The sequence below is a fragment of the Stegodyphus dumicola genome, chromosome 3 (genome assembly GCF_044657685.1).
Source record: "Stegodyphus dumicola isolate Sdum_Otavi_A_Nest chromosome 3, ASM4465768v1".
Classification (NCBI taxonomy): domain Eukaryota; kingdom Metazoa; phylum Arthropoda; class Arachnida; order Araneae; family Eresidae; genus Stegodyphus; species Stegodyphus dumicola.
In genome coordinates this window covers 255,530,205-255,552,179 of record NC_140770.1, presented here as the reverse complement: position 1 = coordinate 255,552,179, position 21,975 = coordinate 255,530,205, and the positions used below count along the sequence as shown (strand labels likewise).

The window sequence follows — 21,975 nt, the reverse complement described above, 5'->3', positions numbered from 1 at the left end:
TACCTGCTAGCATAGGCAGTATGATCGGCTGCAAAATGTTATCAACATAGATGTGAGCAGTCAGAGTACTTTGCAGCATGACTAATGGTGAACAACTATCCCAGCTGATCACTTCCCAGACTGTCACACCCTGTATTCTGGCTGTGTGCCATTCTGTAACAAACAGTACATTGGACTGCTCACCTCTCCATCTCTAGACACATATGCAGCAGTCATAAGCATTGAGAGAAAAATGTGATTCATTGCTGAAGATCACATTTCTCTAATTAAATACTGTTCAGCTTGAATGAGAGCAACATCATGCAGAATTACAATGCAAATGGTGGAATGTCAATAGCAGACATCTTAATGGATGTTGAGATCTGAGCCCAGCTTCACCTAGTATTCTGCAAATCGTATCCTTGGATATCCTTTAGTCCCAGCAAGTTAACAAATGGCATTGCTTTAATGATAGCATAACTACTGGTGAAGACATAACAACACTTCTAACTGCATGATCATCTCCTGCATTGGTGCCCTGAGGACATCCCAAGCCACTACGACAGCTGACTATGCTTTTGGTGAACCACTGGTTCCAACAATGGACAATGACCGTATTGCTTCAACCAATATGCTGACCTATTTCGCCTGTTCAATCAAACAGCTTCTTTTTAAGCCTTATGATGTGACCCCTCTCAAAGTCTGAGAGCTGTTCTTAATGCCATCGGGTACATCTTAAAGGCATCTTTTGTTACAATGTTGTGTATTCATGCTGTCAGAGCAGTTGTAAATGCTCGTCACACCTGCCCCTTTTACATTTTATCAGCTGTGCACTTCCGGCTTGTATTGCTCCACAATGCTGATTGGTATTGCAAGTTTAATTGTTTACGAGCTCTTCAAAAGTTGTGCTCAAATTTTTCTGGGTGCATGTATTTTTTTGCAACAAAATAATTTTAATTATTCATCTTCAATTATTACATTCATTAATTAATGTAGTAATTGAAATGGGTAATTAAAATAATTTTGATCACATGTTTATGTAATACATAAATAAAATTATTAACAATTTTGACTTTTTAAATTTTAAAATATATTTGTGACAGAATGCTTCAATTAGTTGGTGAGTTTCAGTGAATATCAAAATTATACAAAAGGAGACAAAAAAGATAATTCAATATAAACTGCCATTATGCATAAAAATGAAAATCCATTGCAAAATTATTTCTTATCCAAACAAGAAAAATAATGTAGGTTTTTTCTAAGAAGAAAAGTATTAGTACTCATCCATCCTAACATGTATTTGCATTAGTGTAAATTAAATTTAAGTGGTTAACTGAATGAGATTTTTTAATCATTTGAAAAATATCAAGTTGTGAGACGTGTCCTTGAATGATGTAGGGATGGACTAACTATTTCAACATACAAATGCTCAGTTTAAAAAAATAACGGAAAATTTGTGGAGGATGAAGCATTAATATTGACAAACCTGGGAGTTATTAGATTCATTCTTCGTTTAATTTATGTAATACAGGAAGTATGAAAACAGTATGGAAATTCCTTATTGTGCTTTTGGCTAAAATGCATCATTTGGTACTTGCCAGATTTGGCAATTTCATTTTGATAACGAAAGTTATCACCTGTACAGAACCTTACTTCTTTTTTCAGGTTATGGATCAACTCTTGGATTTGAAGGAGTTCCCCTCCCCCTATCGCATTTTTTTTAAGCTAGAATTATATTGGTAGGAGTTTGTGGTTAGGAAAGTTGGACTCAGGCATATTTCTTTTCTTCATACCTACACATCTCTATTAAAATTTCCTTGCGCACTCTTGTATTCACTAGTGACGCTTTAATCGTTTTACTTTTCTCATTGGTATGTTGGAAAAAGAAGGATCATTGTTCCTGTCATCCCTCGAAATAGGTTGTACCTACAAAGCCTAATGAAGCTGGAGATGGGATGAGCTATTTCTTAAGTTTTGAATGAAATTGTAATTTTAGTTGAAATCCGAAATAAGAGGTCCTGTATTTTATTTTATAATTTAACTATTTATTATTAATAATTAATTAAAATTTCATTTTTAATTTGTAATTATTATGTTAGTTATTTGATTTACTTTTCGTTTAGTTATTTTATTTATTTATTTATTTTTTGGAGGGGGAGGCCGCGTAGGCTTTCCATGCAGTTTATATAATTCTAATATTAGAAACTAAGCCCTGATGGAAACTATAAAAGGTTTTATGTATGAAGAAAGTATGATATATTCGAATTTCTGGCATGTTGATCAGAGCGAGGAATTAGAAAAGGTCAATTTTTAGCATTTTACAATGAATCATAAATTCAGTTTGTAAGTTCAACGTTTGAAGCGCATACAAACAAAATCGTCTTTTTAGATATTGCCCCCCCCCCAAAAAAAGGACAAGAAGAACGGATCGCCAGCTCATGGGTTCACACTTATAATTTATGTACTGGCATTATGGAAGACGAGAGAAAATATTTAACACGTTGAGCGCCACGCGTATGTTTTAGGCAATCCCGTTCAGGCCACGCGCTTCGCTTAAAAGCCCTGATATTGTACGGCCAGTGATTCGTATCGCGGTAGAAGATAGCAACAATTTGTGAAAAAGAAGACATTCCGTCGAACAAAAATGCAAGAATATCTAGAAAACGACAACATAAACTCCGAAGAAAGCCTCTGAAGTACGAAAATATTATAAATTATGTTATGATAAAAATGCAACAGAAGCTGGTAGAGTAATGGCCAGAAAAAAGACTAAAAGAGTGTTGTCACATTTTGTAATAGCTGTAATGGAGAACCGTTTTTATATTTACCGTGTTTCAATGAAACCCAATGAATCAAAATTAAGTAAATTTTAAATAAATTTTGTGTAATTTCATAAAACAGTGTAAATTTTATAGTTATATATCATGTTACTCGCTGTCAGCTAGCGGCGGTCGACGCGGCCTAAACGAAAAGGTCTAGTATCAGCCACAAATGACTGATGCTTCGTAAACGGAAAATCTAGTACACAGATGTCTGACGCGGCCTAAACGGAAATTCTAGTGTCAGCCACAGATGGCTCACGCGGCCTAAACGGAAAATCTAGTGTCAGCCGCAAATGGCTGACGTGGCGCTCAACGTGTTCATTCGCTAACAACAACTGTTCCCGAATTATGACTTCCGCAAAGATAAATAAAGGCTGTTTTCTCCTGCATACGGCGTTTTTATTGTTAGTCTTGAAAAGGCATTTTGCGTCGAATCCTCAAAAACGTTGATTCACTTTTCAAACTGTTGCCACCAAATATTATCGCCATATATTATATTTAAGGAAATTAAATAATGAAGAAGCCGCATAGCCATTATAAGTGTCTTGTTTGCAGGAAGATAATGTGTATGGTCGAACGTCGGAGTATACCTTCACTACGGAGGATATTTTTTACTATAAGGAGACTCGTACACCTTAAAACCCATAAGATCTTCAAATATGTGACTGTTGCAAGAATTAGGATAACTTACTTACTTTAAAAGCAATTACTCCCAACTTTTTACAGCTGACTACATAATATAGCTGCTTTTTGAAATAGCACGTGTGTATGCACATTTTGCATACTCGAATATGAACTTTTTTGTTGCATAAACATTGTTTGGACAGCGTGCGAGACTTGGATGTTACTTGGAAGTTGGTGAGCCCTTCAATTTATGCTTTCATGTTGTATTTCTAAGTTCATTTGAATTGTGACTGTGTGTTTAATATGATTTAAGTGTTACTTCATCTAGTGTGACTTAGTATTTTTGATTTTGAGCGAAACTGGTAAAATAATTAACGTTTTTGTGCTCCGCGATGCAAAGCCTAATTAGGCTTTAATAAGTGCAACATCATTTCCGAGCTGTAATTTGTTCTTTTTGGTCATCCTGATTCTAAGTTGAGAGTCCGTCTCACGCGCTATAATTGCTTTTTTACGAAGACGATACGGAAATGATAAAGGATACGCACCTTAAGGATCTGAACTTACCTGGAAAAAGAAATTGCAAATTATTCGGCGAATTTCGTCGACGGCAAACCGAATAGTGAGCAACTAGCTGTACTAAACAATCTGAGGCAACAGTATCATAAAACCCTTAATGATACTTATAACACTCCCGAAAGCTTTGTAAAACAAGTCGAAAAAATAGCCATTTCACAAAACACCAAAACCAAAGATGAATGGAAATAGGTTCCCAGAAAACGCACGCGAAATAACAGTAACTCCTCGTTGAAGAGGATTTACCCCCCTTAAAAACTCAATCAAAATTTGACTCTCTTCCTAACGAAGAAAACTTAGATAATATGGAACAAGACACTGAAACTAATACTTCTGCGAGTTACACCACGACTACTGCATCACAGGATTTAAACAACCACGTAAATACGCTGGCAAAATTCCACCATTTATTATCACAGATCCTAAAATAAATTGGAAAGAATTACGTAAAGAAATAAAAGAAGATTTAGGCATCGAAAAAGTTGAAGGAAAGATAGAAGGCGAAAAGTTCAGGATAGGCTTGATTCTCGAAAGATTTCCTATCACACATATTTACTGAACTCTGACAAAGTGGTTAGAAGCATAATAAAAGGGTTATCAAATGACATAGACATAAAAGAAATTGAAGATCTTAAATCTCAAAACATTCCTGTACTAAAATGCAAACTAATACAGCGCATAGCTGTTAACCTACCCTTTTTTTTATGTTGAAACTCCACGCACTGAAGCTGGAAAATTAATTAATCACGTGCGCCTAATTACTGATATTAGAGTAAAAGTGGTTTCGTACAAAAGCAGGCCCGGACCGACGCAGTGTTTCAACTACCAACGGTATGGGCATACTCAACGTGCATATCGCTTCGTGAACATAGTTCATTTCTTTGGGCTCCTGGGAAGACTTCCTATCCCAATATAATATGTATATAGCTTTCCGAACATTGATGAGCATAAAGTGAAGTTTTGAACAACATAAGGTAAAAGAGGAAAGAATTCTGAGAAATCTGTAGCAGCAGATAGCAATTTTGTAGAAAGTCCGATGAGATGCAGTAACCAGTATATGAGACATGTAGATTGTTGAAGCGAAATATATTCGATAGCTACTCTGTGATGAGATGTACAGTTTCATCGTAGGAGTGCAGCAGCTGAGCGGTGTTCGATAGCCAGAGGTAGATGTAGCTTTGCCTGGATCTGGATCGTAAATTTAAAGTCTGGCCTGTACTACAAAGAGTAATCACCAGTAGATATCTTGGCCCTTGGGCTCTTACATTATTATTTTTTTTTTAATTCAATCAAAGGCACACTGTCTTGTGTGCCGCGTCCTGGGGACGAAAAAACTAAGAAACACAGGTGGCAAGTCAGAAAAATCATTCCTTCGTGAAAGTTCAAGCATTTAAACAAAGATGCTGAAATTAGTCCATTTAACCCATTAGCCGCTGGTGTTGCGTTGACGCAACGGTCAAAATAAATGGGTATATAAATATAAATACCTAAGATATTTTATACTAGCAGATGATTTTGTGTAGGGAATATTATGAAGATTATTTCTGTAAAAAAATATTTGCCTTCAACAATAATTTTGTTTATAATAATTAATCTCATACTTTAAGCAAAATTTTCGACCGGGTATTTTTGCTGAAAATATTTAACGAAAGAATTGCCATTTTTATGAATGATCTATTTTTAGTCAAGGTCACCGTTTATCAGAACATTACATCAGTCAGATGTTTATATTTGTGTTGGGAAGGAAGGGAAAACAGGTGTTGCGCTGACGCAACGTCAGCAGGAAACGGGTAGCCAGTCTCCTTTTTCACTCATTCCTTTCGATGTTCTGGTTCATGTTCTGGTTATTTAAAAATGCCTAGAACGACGTATCTTACATCAGAAGAAGCCCTTAAAAGATTTTTTTATGAAGAAACAGATGATGATAATGTTAATAATGACCAGAATGAAACTGATATTGTTTTTGTTTCCCCAGAAACTGCAGAAGCTAGTGACAAAGAAGAAAGGAATGGCAATGCTTTAAATAATGATAATGATATTTTTTCCAAATGATACTGCTGGGGAAGTTGAAATTCGCGTAAGAAGTAAGTTTCAGCCTTCTAAAAGCAGTTATAGTCATACTAAAAAGTTTAAAAAGAAGAAAACTGAAATCTTGAAGTGGATAAGAAAGGAACTGTTAATTATGTCTCAGGAAAAACGTGAAGAAAGAGATAGAAGAGAAATTATAAAAGACAAAATACAAGGTAAAACTAGTGTGCAGATTTTCGATTTTCTTTTTTAGACATTTACTCTTTTCTCGTTGAACAGACAAATATATACGTTCAGAAAAAAAAAAAGAATTTATGCATCTGAAACCTATATGAGAAGATTTATTGGAATATAACAGAATATTATTCTTTACCTATACTTAGTGCTTTCTACGCAGTTATTTCATTATTATTTGCTAGTGCATAATGTTAGATTTGCACGAGAATAGATTTTTTTGAATTTCATTTTACCTAGACTTGTTCATAGAACAGGAAATCTAGTAATACCTATTTTAATTTATGTATGATACATTTGTACAAATACATATTTTTTTGTTATTTTTTTATTAGTGCAAAGGGGCAATTTGCCCTGAAGAACTGTTAATTTTGTTTTCGCATTTTGCGTTGGTTCACTATAAAAGTCGGTTCACTTTTCAAATTGTTGCCACCAAATAATATCATCCTGCGTCATATTTAAAGTAATGAAATAATGAAGAATTTCCATAAATGTATGTATGTTTCTGGCATTTTGATAAAACAGCGGTACCCAGAGCCATCCAATTTTGAATAACGTAATCTTCTACCTAATATGGTCATTTTTAAGCCCAAATTTGGAATTTGAAATTTGTTTCATTATCGATTTCATATTTTGTAACGCTTTAACGAATTTTTGGTTAACAAACAAAGCGAGCAATAGCAACACTGTACGGGGAAAGAAAAAAATAGATATTTCCAGCGCGCGAAACTGTGTATCGGAAATTCTAAAGCTTTGCTCATTTTTAAAATTATTTTGCGATATTGCTGTTGAATTGAATTTTATGGTTTAAAGGCAATGAGCATAATATTAAATAAATAAAGGTAACACACAAAACGTTAAAGAAGCGCCCCTTTGGGTGTAATGTAAAATCTGAAAACTTTCAGATTTTTATTGTCTTACAATTTTTTAACACAAATCTGAAGTATTAGACTAGAATGTGAAGAAATATTTACAAATAAAATGCCTAGGATTTATATGAATAATCTCAGAATTAAATTATTATAAAGTGAAAAAGTATTCTTAGTTGAAAATATTTTTTAAAAAAGCGTTTACTTGTAAAAAAAATAACGTGTCATATTATATTCAAATTTTGGGAAAATCTGAAAATATAAAATGAAACAAATTTGACTAATGTGAACCATATTTTCTAATATGAATTTGAATGAGGAAGTATACAGTTATATAATTTTTTTAAAAAAACTTTATTGAAATTTAGTTGATACTGATAATACATAATAAATCAGTGATTAATTACTCTAAAAAAAAAAGAGCTTAAATTCATCTTAAGTTTGCTTATAATAAGCTAAACAAAGCTGATTGTGCCATCCATTGAAACTGTCTTCTTTTTTGTCTAAAAATAACTTATTAAGAAAATTGCTAATTTCTGATTTAAAATTTTCAAATTTTAAAAACCTGTCTGCTGTATTTACCTTTTGAGTAATAAGGATTTTGGAGAATCTGTGTAATACATTCTTCATAGAAATGACATATATAGCTCATCCATTAGTATTGCGTTTTTTTAAGAATAAATTTTAAAATTAAAAAATTCAATTTTATACAGACATCTACCAGTCTTATTCACAACGCACTTGCCCGTTAATTAATTTTTTTTTTTTTTTTTTTTTTTTTTTTTTTTATACTATGGCGACAAATAAATTCTTGTATATTGATTTAGCAAATGAATCGAACTCTCTTTCCGGACATTATAATTCAAATTCAAAAATTTTCTATTGAGAATAATAATGTCACGATACCAAATCAGAAGAATAAGTTGGATGAGGTATATTATTTTTTTTTTTTTTTTTTTTTTTTTTTTTTTTTTTTCAAAGTGGGTGTTGATTAGCCTTTCTCATCTCTCTGTCTTTTTTCATAGCTTTTTATGGATGGTTTTATTTGCAGGAAGTAGCTTATGCTAACAAAAATCTTTCCTAGTTCCACCAAAGATAGCTTTATCTTCTTTAGATGAAAGCCTTATTTATACACACGTGGTGTATTATTACATGTGGTGTTACACGTGGTGTATTGGGTTTACCAACTCATTTTATTCTACCTTTTATATTCTTATAAGGGATTTATTTTTCGTTACTGGTTATTATTCGGATAAAAAATAGGCTTTTTGCCTATCCAGAGAGATGAGTCCAAGGGCGAATTTTCACATTCATATCCGATAATTTACGTAGAACCCAGTCCAGAAACTTTGTTCTTTTTAAAACTGGGTAAGAGGGTAGCTTTTAAGTGCTATAGGACCGTTAAATGGAACCACTAAAACTACTAATTAAACTGGGATTTTCTTCTATCAGTAATAAAACGCATTACTATGGAAAGGCTGAATATGAAAATACATTTGTTGCTTACTTTAAAAATAATAATATTCATATTTCGATACATTCTCCAATTCCTTGTTGATAGCGTTCTTGACAGGGCCTTCCAAGGCTCGGGAAACTCCTCGATTAAAGAATCGGACAACTAAATTGGTGAACCGAGAAGCGATTGCATTCAGAGGACCCAGACCATCAAACTTAACTTGCACTCCATCCAGTCTGGTGATTGTAAATTTCTCGACAGTGGCTTTGGGTGCAGACTCGTCAAGGACATCGTGTCTTTGCCTGGTGTAAAAGACATCGGCATCCAACCTCCTAATGAACATATCAATGAATCCTCGGAACACTGGAACACCAGCATCGGTTTCCCAATAGTAACGTCCGGTTAGGTTCCTTAGCCCCACAGGAACAAGGAAGCTGAATGTGGAGTCAGAGCAACGCACAAGTGCCGGACCGCTCCTTTTGATGGATGCGAGGTTTACCAGTGTACCGTTGAAAAGCCGGAATCTACCTACTCTTTCTGGCAGGAAAGCTGGCTCCGGAAGTTTTGGGCGAACTTCATCTAATACTTTGTCTATATATTGGTCTGTCTTTTTTCTGGCAGCTTTACTACATCCTTTTTCCTCTACTTCTTCTGGATTCGTCTCAGCGCCGGAAGATTCTGCGAAATTAAATATGTTTAAATAAGTGATAAGTCTCATGCACATACTACGTAACAAGTTTTTGAATTGTTTACGAAAACAACAGCATGATTCCTTGATGCATTAGTTGGATTAAGAAAGTGATGTTCGGTGGAAGGAGTAGAATCTTTACATTTGGATGCAATGTTATGAGGGCTTCAGCGCCGTGTCCTAGAGCATTATTGAGAATTAGGAGAATTGTAAAGCTCCGATTTGGATGCTCTAAGCAATGTTTGACTTCTTTAATGAATAATTTGTCAAACCAGACATTAAACAAGGCTATCGCCAGAGTCATAACTAGGGTTTTCAGCGCCCCGGAACAACGGAAGATTTCGCGCTCCCTCCTATTTGCCAAGAATGAAAAACATTTAATTCTAAAATTTAGTAACATCAGTTTGGCGTCCCCTGGATATGGCATTCAAGGACAGATGCCCCCTTCTAGCTACTCCCCTGGCTATCACAATGCGGCCGAAGCTCTACACTGTAGTGTACCGCATATAATTGCAATTCTCGCGGACACGGTTTAAATGGAGACACTTATTAAAGCGTGTACGTGCAAAATTGCGTTTAGCAAGGCATTGAAAATCGTGTTTACATTTTTCGGGTAAAATAATAACTAAAAACTAGTTCAGTTTAATCCTAAAATAATAATATTAAAATTAAATCTATTTACGCAGTTTAGAAATTTATTTTTTAATTTTATATAAAATTATTTTTATATTTACGCTTTTGATGAAATTTAATATCTTACAAACAACGATTTTATCTGTGTTTGTTTCATATATTGTTCAACAACAGTTTTTCAATCGCAGTCTCAATTTTGTAAAATTGCTGGTAGCTTTTCTGATCTGCATCTTTCAGTTCAAGAGATTTTCTTAGACCGTGCAGTGCATTTCGAAATTCTATTGATGTTGACATATCGTCATTTTCCCACTGCAGTTTCTGTAGTGCTTTTAACACTTTCATGGTCAGTTTTTACGCTGGTTGTCTCAATATTTTTGCGAATTGACTCTTATGAAAATAAATCTTCGTAACTTAACTCACTGAGGCTTCAAACATTACTATAGCTTGCAGTTCCTCCAAGACCTCTTTTACATAAAAGGTACATTTTCGAAAACAGATTTTTTTTAACTTATTTTAAGAGATTAACCCATGCATTGATTGTAATATGCACGGCCTTTAGCAGAGCTATGGACTTACATATCTGTTTTGAAGTGCTTGTATTCACAAAATTCAATTCCGTTCATTCTTTTCTGAACACTTGTTTCTTTAACGACATTTAAAAGCTTTTATAATACCTTCGTCAAAAGGCTGAATTTTAGAAGTTGAATTTTCAGGAAGCGAGACCAGTGTTTTCCAGAAATAGATAGATGTGTGTACCGTGCGCACCAATCTAATTAGTAATGTTATTTTATATTTTTCATTTCGCTGTTTCATTTCAAAAGAAAATCAGTAAAAATAAAACTTGACATCCATGTGTTCTTGCTGCTGTTGTAAAGTTTGTAAATTCTTGACTCTTTTCAAACATGGAGGTTTGAAAGGAATCAAGGAGGAGGGATCATGGTTTTAGCTCCAAGAATCGGGTTGTCCGGAAAATAATGCAGGTTTTTGAAATTGTTTATCTTTCCTCTACATTTTTAGCAACAAAAATATTTTGAATTATATTGGTTTATATATCATTTTCAAGCTCTATTTTCTCTCTATATTTCTATAACAATCATTTTGTTCCAAAATTGTTTTAAAAATATTTACTAGGTGTTTTTGATTAGATATCAAAACGGGATTTTCGGTAAATTTACTTTTATGAGTACAAGCTAGGCCACAGCGCAGCACAAAAGGCTCGAAATGTCAACAAAGTATGGGCTGAGAAAAGTGTTAATGAATCTACAGTTCAACGGTGGTACTAAAAGTTTCGCCGTGGAGAATTTGACCTGGAAGATCAAGAGCGTTGTGGACGCTCTTCAGTTGTTGATGACGACGATTTGAAGACTTTAGTTGAAACAAACCCTAGCACAACTGTTCGAGAGCTTGCGGAGGAGCTTGGCGTAAGCAAAATAACTTTTCTGATCACTTGGAATCGTATAGGAAAGTCAAAAAAGCTCGATAAGTGGGTGTCTCACGAATTGAGGGGGGAAAAAAAAAAAATCGCCGTTTTGAAGTGTCGTCTGCTCTTTTTCTCCGCAATAAAAACGACCCTTTTCTTGATCAAATTTTTACGTGCGATGAAAAGTGGATTCTCTCTATCAACCGACAATATTTCGGCTCAGTGGTTCGACCGCAGTCAGACACCACAACACTTTCCAAAGCCAAATTCGCACCAAAAGAAAATTATGGTGACTGTTTGGTAGTCTACGGCCGTTCTTATCCACCGTAGCTTCCTAAATGTGGGCGAAACCATTACGGCAGATATGTACTGTCAGAAAATCGATGAAATTCACCAAAAAATGCAACGCATGTGTCCGGCGTTGGTCAACAGAAAGGGACCAGTTCTTCTCCACGACAATGCTCGGCCGCTCGTCGTGCAACTGACCCTACAGAAAATTGAACGAATTGGGATACGAGACTCTCCCTCTTCCCCCATATTCGTTTGACCTCTCCGCCGACCGATTATCCCTTTTTCAAACATCTGGATAACGCTCTACAGAAGAAATGCTTCAGAAATGAAGACGAGGCCAAAAACCTCTTGAAGAACTTTATCGCCTCCAGAACTCCAGAATTTATTCTACCGGTATAAATAAACTTATATCTCGTTGGCAAAAATGCATTGATTCGGCTGGTTCGTATTTTGATTAATAAAATCGTTTCTGAGTTCAGTTATGATATTTTAAAGATATAGGTTAAAAACCTGCATTATTTTCCGGACAACCTAATATGTAGAGGTGGGGTTTCAATGTGATCGGTAAATTATTCCAGGGATATAACAAATTTCACATATACAACAATTATTATGACGAAGAACACGATGCAATATTATATTAACATATCTGATACACATTTAAGAGTGGCGCTATTGGATTTTGTTGACGCTTCAAGATACGCTTCAAGATACATGGTGAGTTACAGGAGTTCACTGAACCTTTTTTGCGCGATGATAGCGCCATCTATCTACTAATCTACAAAAGGCAAAACAAAGAAATTTTCTGTTTTTGTAATAACCAGTGTTGTCTTCTTAATTATTGGATCTATACTTCATATTATTAATAACACAATAACTCATTCCTTCCGTTTCTTAAACTAGCTGGTGTTTTAAATATCACTGTATGTTTCGGTAATGTTTTGTAACACAGTTTTAATTAACGCCTCCCTTCTTTCTGAGCTTCAGATATAGTCTCGATAGCTTCCAACTCTTGTTAGTTTGAAAATACCGTCTCCCCTCCAACATCGTCTCGCTTTTCTTTATTGTCCTCTTTATTGTTTCTTTATTGTCTTAATTTGTCTGGCGAACAGGCTGGCTGAATGACTCGTTTTCGCGCTTTTTCCTGCATGTGACATAAATGCTAGTTTCCTTCAGAAAGTTCTTTGCTAGCGCATCCCTTCCCTTAGGTAAAATAAGCCTTTGTGTGCTTTGCTGTATTCAGATAACCTAACCTTCTCGATTCGTTAGATCTTAAAATTTCTTTGATGGTAATTTAACTTTTTAATCCAAAGGGGCTTTGTCCCTGAAGGATTATTGTTTTCGTTTCGCGATTTTGCGTTGAATCAATAAAAATGTCCGTTTCACTTTTCAAACTGTTGCCACCAAATGTTAGAGTCCTGCATAATTTTTGAAGAAATTACATAATGAAAAATCTGCATAAATGTATGTGTATTTCTCGCATTGTTATAAAACATCGGTACCTAGAGCCATCGAATTTTGAATGACGTAATCCTACTGCGAATATGGGCATGTGGAAGCCCAAATTTGAAATTTGGAATTTGTTTTATTATCGATTTCATATTTTGTAAAAATTTAACGAATTTTTGAGTAACAAACTCAACGATTTGAAAGCGAGAAATAGCAACAATCTACGGGAGGGGGGGATTTTTTTTTATCCCCAGCGCGCGGAACTGTGTATCGGAAATTCTAAAGATAGGCTCATTTTAAAATTATTTTGCGACATTGCTATTGAACTGAAATTTATGGTTAAAGTGCGAAGAACATGACATTTAATAAATAAAAGTAACATACAAAATGTTAAAAAAATGCCACTTTGGATGTGATTTAAAATCTGAAACCTTTCAGATTTATTATTATTATTTGTTTGTTTGTTTGTTAGGTGCGTAAAATAGGATCATGTTATTTACAATGTGCAGTTGTAAGGAAAAAGGGTAATATCCGTATCGAGCCGTGTTGTAACCGAGAAACTCTGAATAATGCGCAGCTAGTGCCGTACGTTTCGTTACGAAAATTGCAATGATAAATGCTCGGAATTAGATCGTGTGTTCAAAGGTTTTTATATACTTTTACCATGTCATTAACATATACTCCTGTACTATACGGTATGGAATACGAAAGCATTCTAAAAAGTATTTCCAAATTACTAATACGTACAGAGGCTGTTCGCAGATTTTTTAGACGATTTTCATTGTAATTACAGAAATATTTTACCTAAAATTTTTATGTTTTAAATGTTCTATTTAATAACGCTCATTCTTTACTATCTGTATACATCGTAATCTTCAAGACAATAAAGCCTTCTGCAGTATCGGAAGAGGTATTTTATCCCGTTGCTCTCGAACAACTTTCCAAAGTCTAAGGAAGTTGTATGTCGACGTTAAAACAACCCGCTTCTTAAATGTTCCAAATCGCAAAAACACATTGATGATAGATCAGGAGAATTTAGCAGGGATATAATTGAAGGTTATGGCCTTGATAACCCGTTTCTTGTTCCACTTTTTCCAGGAAATTTGTAGCAGAATTTTAAGTGTGGCTGCTTACTTTATCTTGGTGCAGTTCTACTGAATGATCATACTATGTGTAAAGAAAAGGTAATTCATAATTGAAAATTGGGTATGAAATGTAGTTTTCATAATATGTAGAGTTGATCTTAACATTTTTCTCCACTTTGTCTTTTTAATTTGCCGTTATATGAAAAACCAGCAGCAGTCATAAATCCCTTAGAAAAACTTCCTTTAGATTCCTTGAACGATGTTTTAACACTTTCTCTTCTCTTTGATGGTAATAAATGGATCTCTTTTTATGGCATTCATTTAAGAACACCCAAAATTCGTCTATGCTGACAACATTTTCCCATTTTTATTCGGATAAATGTTTCCCATAAAGAATTCTGCAGCGTGTTCTGCGTTTGGTGGTATGTCGAGAAGAAAGACAATGCACATTATATTTTCCCCCTTTTTAAGATTCAAATCAACAATGAACATTAATCATTTTTTACAGATAACACTGAGCATTTTAACCTCTTCGTCGTCGGTAACGAGTCTAGCGCGTTCAAGTGAATCTTCCGCAGGGCGGCCATGACGCGCCTCAAACGTTCTTCTACATTTTAAAACTTTTAAACGTTTAAAACGCTTTGTAAATGTTTACTTGTTTGAGTTTTTATTTTTGTTTGTTCTAATACCTCCTAGAGGGTAGCACTAATCAGCCATTCTATTTCTAATTGAATTTAAACCGTGTTTTATGAATATTCGCGTCATTTTACATAAGATACAAGACAGTGAGAGATGGCTTCGACGTCTACTCAGCAGAAGAAGAGAAAAAATGAGGTTGTGAATTAGAAAGACAAGAAGGATATACGTTTGATGAGTACAGTCCATAATAATTCGATGATTGATGTTGGAACACGGAAAAGAATTGTAAAAAAACCAATAATTGTGAAAGATTACAACAAAATGGGAGGAGTGGACCTCCTGGATCAGATGTTATCAAATTATCCTGCTGTTAGAAATAAGCAGAGATATTATTATTTTCCCAGTATGCTTTATTTCCTTATAATTTTACTTAATATTCATTGACATTCATCCACTACGAAAGTCATATATGGAAAGCTAAGATGTACAGAAAAAAACAACATTACACGCTACGAAAAATAGACGGCTGCTGGGGGGGGGGGAATTTTCGCGGACAGGAGAAATATGAATAATGATTTTGCAACGAATAATTACAACGACAAGCGGAATAATGATTTTGCAACTGTCCTTTCACCTGGCAGATTTTCTTTTAACATTAAAGATCTTACTTTTGTAACATTTGAAACATTCCGTTTTATCCTTGGATACGTATTTGGAACAATTTTTCCACTTGAAGCTAAATTTTGACTTTTTTTTTTTTCGTTTGTTATTGACAATATTAATCGTAGCTTTAGATATCGACAACCACGGCTTTCGCAATGTTTTTTAATATCTAGATACGAATAACTTTTACCGGAAAGAATACAAACGTAGTTTTTCTTTAAAAGCAACATTTTGCATGAAAAGAAAACTGTCAAGTAGCAGACGATAATTTATACTTTCGGAAAATATATTTGCAATTTAAAAAAAATTCCGAGAAGATGGTTTTTCTTTTTTTTTTTTTTTTTTTTACAGGAAAGCAAAACTTTCTAAAAGTTTTTTGCAAAAAGGCGTTTTAGTATACTTACCAAAAGCATCTGCATAGGTTTTATGATTATCTTCGAACTCGGCTTCTAGTAACTCATTGTACAGCAACTCGTCATCTAGCTTATGTCCGCGTTTTGAATGCTTTTTAGAGGCACAGCTCGCAATACCTAAAACCGCAGCTGCAATGACGACTACCAGCCCAAATTTTAGTAGAAAACGCATTCTGTTTGCTGTTGGTCGATACCAATATTTCTCTCTGGCCTGAAACAAATTTAGTTAAGATTATATTGGTAATAAATTTTCCTAAGCGTACAAAACAACCACCAATAATCAATTTCTGGCTTAACGCGATAAATTATTTTCAGAAATTGTTCTATTATTTCTTTGTAAAACGTGGCACATGTTGTTTTCGGTTCGAAAAATTTCTTATGTCCGTCCCACTGGAAAAAAAAAAAGTCACCAAAGCTTGTTGAACTAAATTACATATTAGCATTAATGCTCCAAATTCCAGTTAACTTATCAAAAGACACAAGAAACGCTATTTGGAGTTCGAACTATTTGGAAAGAAGCGTGCATTGTGGATTATTTTGGCATTAAACCCAATTCCAAACTCCCCATCTACTCCCCACATTAATAATGCTATAGGTAAAGACAAAAAGACATCGTTATCAGACTTTTGCTTTTCTTGGTAAAAAATTCTGCTTTCTAACTACGTAGAAACTGCAGAATATCTTTTACCATTATTCACCCTTTATTTACTATGCTTCTGTTATATTGTACACCACATCAGATAATGATTTCGAAAGATTGCAATCCCTATTAAAAATTAACTATTTGATTATGTCTTGCATAATTCACTTCCTCCAGGAACAGCTTTTAGATATTTAATTCCTAACCATACAAACCATATATATATATATATATATATTTTCCATGGGATTTGGCCTATTGTGACGAAAGATGGCAGTAATGAAATAAAATAAAAAGAGCGAAAAGATTGTCAAAACGGCGATGACGTAAGCACGAAGTGAAATGTAAACAAACAGATAACTGATATGATTTTTATGAGTATATACAATAAGTAATTAATAAAATATTGAGTACTAATAACGTCAATATTTACATATATCTCGGAGATAGATGAGATGATGTGTACATGGACTACATGAAATACAAATATGTACAAATATGGATTTAAAAACATACATGAAGACAATGAATTACAGGTAAACATTTTCAAATGTTAAAAATGGTTAAGGTATTTGAAGGTGAATATTCAATGGAAAATATATACATGTTATACAAGTGAAATGAAGTGTTTGTCATAAAAGTAAAATTGCTGAGTGGCAAAAAATGACTGTTTTTTCAATCATAGAAAATATATATAAACACTGACTTATGAGAAGAGAAACCAAGAGACTTTTATGACTGCGAACTTGGTCGAACGAGACTACGAACTTAAGAGACTATTTTTAATAGTCTCTTAAATTCATTAGGAAATAATCCTGTAATCATTTTTAGGCATAAACATATGATGTTTATCCTAAGTCTCTATTCAAAGTATTTTACATAAAGTATTATGAGTTCTCATAAACTCGAAAAGGCTCCTTTTAGAGCCATATAATTTTCATGAAAGAAATGCCATAATTGCTGAAAAGTTAGAACTTGGCAACATCGCGTGGTCACCTATATGTTGCCCAAGCTCTAGCCAATGGCAAGCGTTATCTTGTGTTTTTTGCCACGATGAATTTCATGGGCTTGTTCTGTCGAGGTCAGACATGTGAGATTAGTGAAAACAACAGGATTTAAGAGAGAAATAGTTTTGAGTTTTATTTCTGTTACGGTTAAAGGGAACGAAACACAAATGTGGAAATTAGCACCTCTGAATTTTTGCAATTTATTTTGAAATACAGTCTTCTTTCTGAACGCGGTATATTGTAATAATATAATAATACTAGTGCGAATTTTCCTCACAGTTACTAATTAAACTTTAAAAATTAGTTTTAAGTTTTTGTGTTTTCAACAAGAAATTTTACACATATACGTATTATAGCATCAGTTTAAAAAATATATGTTAAAAATTATAATCTATTTTAAATTAAAAAATTTTAAACAAAAAATTAATTATTTTAATTAAAAATTTAAAATGCTCCTTGCGCGCTAATTTTCAATATTTTTTCCTAATTTTTCCCTTAAATAAGTTATAAAGGCTTGAAAAAAGATTTTTTGTATCCGTTATTTTTTGTATCCGTTTGATTTTTTGTATCCGTTAAATATGATGGATCAGAAATTTTTAAAAAGGATTTTTGTGAACTTAAACCCAGTTTTCGGAAAAATGTCACCTTTTGTTATCACACCTTTAAACTTCTTAATAACCTCATATCCAAAAATGCATACACAGATCTACTGTAACATATATAGCAAGAAATTTTCTTCTAAATATCATTTAGTAAAAATGAGACGCATGGAGCATTTTCAAGACATACGAACTGCGAAAAAATTCGTTTTGAGAAAATCGAATTTAAAGTTTTTCTTCAAACTTACCTTTAATACATGGTCATGAGAAACAGCAAATTAACTTTAAATATGAATATGAAGACACTAGATAACATTATCGTGTCATTTAACTATTTTTAATCTCATAATATTAAATATGAGAAAAATAAACATATCGCAAATTGGTATGTCATTCGAAGTTAGAGGTAAAAACAATTTATGCATTATATCCAATGAAACTTTTAAAATTCAATCGCATAATATGTTTTGCCTTCATTTGTTACATTTACATTATCTTTTATTGCTTTACAATTTTTTTACTATTTCTGATTTTTTTCCAAGCAGGTAAACTTCTCCTTTTGCTTTGATTCAAGCGACGTTGATCACGCTTTTTTGCGACGAGTAGGGAAAAGGAGTTTCCACCTGTTCTACGCGTATAGCATTCACATAACCAAAGTTAAATTCATTAATAATTGTCAATACTGACATTTTTAGCCTTTGTTTTAAAAATAACACTTCTTTGAGCAAATATATAAATTATTACACCAGTAAATAAATGTTGAAATACATTTTTTTACATTTTCTCGAAAAGTTAAGGGCACAATTATTAGTTGTTCACACATTTTAAATGCTTGTAACTTCTTTAAAAATTAAAAAAATTGAAATCGTTTTTTTTGCATACGATGTAGTTACGTATATGGAATATTACAAGAGTAAAAACGCAAATTCAATATTTAAGTTGATTTTTAGCTATTTTAAGTTATATGTTAAGTCCACCGTTCTCTTAAGATGTCAGTTTTTCTAAATTAAAATTGATTAAGACTTACAAGTGAAGCCCTTTGAAGAAATCTTAATGTACTATCTGCCGCGCAGCAACACCACTAATGAATATATTTCTGTAATGTCTTCGCCGATTTTCATGCAAAAACAAGCAGAATAGAATTTTATAATATCCAAACTTATATTTGACTTGTTTCAAGTCAAATATAAATTCAGATATTTTTATTTGTCCAAAGAGCTAATTTGCCCTGAAGAACTATTATTTCGTTTTGGCATTTTGCTTTAGTTCGCTATAAATGTCGGTTCACTTTTCAGATTGTTGCCACCAAATGTTATCGCCCTGCGTTATATTTAAAGAAATTAAATAATGAAAAATCCCCATAAAAGTATGTATGTTTCTCACATTAAGGATAAAACAACGGTACCTAGAGCCATCCAATTTTCAATAACGTAATCTTCTACCGAATATGTTCATCTGGAAGCTCAAATTTGGAATTTGAAATTTGTTTTATGATCAATTTCATATTTTGTAACACTTTAATGAATTTTTGATTAACAAACCCAACGATTTCAAAGTGGAAATGGCAACACTGTACAAAAAAAAAAAAAAAAAAAAAAAAAAAAACTTTTTATCTCCAGCGCGCGAGACTCTGTATCGGAAATTCTAAAACTTTTCGATATTGCTGCTGAATTGAATTTTATGGCTTAAGTGCAAAGAACATAATATTTAATAAATAAAGGTAACACACAAAACGTTAAAGAAACGCCCGTTTGCGCGTAATGTAGAATCTGAAAGCTTTCAGGTTTTTTAATCCAGAGGGGCTTTGTTCCTGAGGGACTATTGTTTTCGTTCTTCGATTTTGCGTCGAATCACTCTGAAAGTCTGTTTCAATTTTCAAACTGTTGCCACCAAATATTAGAGTCCTGCATTATATTTGAAGAAATTAAATAATGAAAAATGTGCACAAATGTATGTAGTATATTTCTCGCATTGTGATAAAATAGAGCTATCGAATTTTGAATGACATAATCCTACTGCGAATATGGGCATGTGGAAGCCCAAATTTGAAATTTGGAATTTGTTTTATGATCGATTTCACATTTTATATAACTTTAAAGAATTTTTGGTTAACAAACTGAAGGATTTCAAAGCGAGCAGTGTCAACGTTGTACAGAAAAAAACATTTTATCTTTTTTTTTAATAAAAAACATTTTTATTAGACTGTGTATCGGCAATTCTAAAGATATGCTCAATTTAAAATTATTTTGCGGTATTGCTGTTGAACTGAATTTTATGGTTTAAGTGCGAAGAACATGACATTTAATTAATAAAAGTAACACACAAAATATTAAAAAATCTCCCCTTTGAACGTAATTTAAAATCTAAAACCTTTCTGATTTTTAATTTTTTTTTAAATTTTTGTTTACTATTTTTTTATTTTCCTGTTTTATTTTAATATTCTGTTTTAATTTTTATTAATTATATAATTATTTTTATTAATTTATTATTATCCATTTTAATTTTGTTTAATTTTCTGTTTTAATAATTATTTCTTTTTTGAGTAATTTGGGATAATTACATCACTCTAATACATTGGACATTTTCGAACTCCTCTGTTGTACACTGAGAGGGATAGCAAACTCAGGGATCACCCCTGAATTTCTAACAAAATCTCTGGTTACGCTACTATTCTCGATGCTTATTCCAACACACTTATAGAAAGCGTTACACAAATTTGCAAGCAGCTGAAGGAGACGAGTTTTGATGTTAGATGGTCAAAAAGTAATAGCATCAAAAACGTTTAACTCTTACAACTTGTAGCTTTCTACGCAAATTCTTTGTCACCTTGTACAATTGGCAGTTTAAAAAAAGAGAGATAGATAATAAATATGTTACTTACCCAAACCTGATAAGAGTAAACCAGAGATATACTAGAGCCTGATATCTGATAGAGATTTTCTGTATTACTTTATATAATATTCTAACGGAAATGTTTGTTAATTTTGGGCTCAGTTATAGCGGAAAATGATTTTCGTATTTTCTGCTTAATTTTTTATCTAGGTTATGGCTTCGAAAAACGAACACCCTTTTGGATCAGATATGAGGTCGGAAGTAAGAGTGTTACGAATTTCTTCCTTTGCGTTTTATGCAAGCCAGGATATTATTAGAAAACGCGTTCACTCTTTCTTAATATTTCCTATTTTTCTCCTATTTACTTACTTAGATATTTAATTCGTGTTAACCTAAAACTACACAGAACAAGGGAAAAAAATCCGAAAGCTTTCAGATTTTATATTACGCTTTTTTCAACATTTGGTGTGTTACCTTATTTAATAAATATTATGTTCTTCGCACTTAACCCTTTGACGCGCGCGATATTATTTTTATAATTTTTTTAACTAAAAATTCTAGAAATTGAATATTATGATCCTAGAGACAAATAATATATGAATTTAAAAAAATCTACTCTTGCCCATTGTTTTGTGGGTGGTGATCGCACTGTGAAACCACCGCGCGTCTAGGACTTTGAAACTTACCTAGGTAGTAGGAAAAAAAAAACTTAACCTTTTCCCGTGTTCCAATAAATGTGGAAATTTACGAATTAATAAAAAAATGCATGTAGGAATTGCATAATATATATATTTTTTACATTATGTTACAAACTAAATCGTCAGAAAAAATTTAAAAATAAACATTTATGTAATTTTTCTTTAGCAGTGAAAGTATAAGTACCTACATAATAAGAACGTTTGGCTACATGGATTAAAAAACTCAGTAAAATAAGGGTAAAAAAAAGACTCAGTGTTTTTTTTTTTTTTTAATTTCAAAGAACAAATATTTTTTGTGACACTGTTCAAAGCATGTTTTGTCTTTTTGGTACA

The 21,975-nt window shown here is 33.0% G+C and overlaps 1 protein-coding gene across 1 annotated transcript; it reads right to left on the bottom strand.

Annotated features, from left to right (window-relative positions):
- Positions 1 to 8,066: 8,066 nt before the first annotated feature.
- Positions 8,067 to 21,145, bottom strand: LOC118198264 (uncharacterized). Its single transcript, XM_085814065.1, has 3 exons — positions 20,994 to 21,145; positions 15,858 to 16,077; positions 8,067 to 9,263 (listed from the first exon to the last, which is right to left on the bottom strand). Exons 2-3 carry the CDS (start codon positions 16,036 to 16,038, stop codon positions 8,638 to 8,640), a joined length of 807 nt encoding a protein of 268 aa, XP_085670191.1. The 5' UTR covers positions 16,039 to 16,077; positions 20,994 to 21,145; the 3' UTR covers positions 8,067 to 8,637.
- Between the last annotated feature and the right edge of the window lie 830 nt (positions 21,146 to 21,975).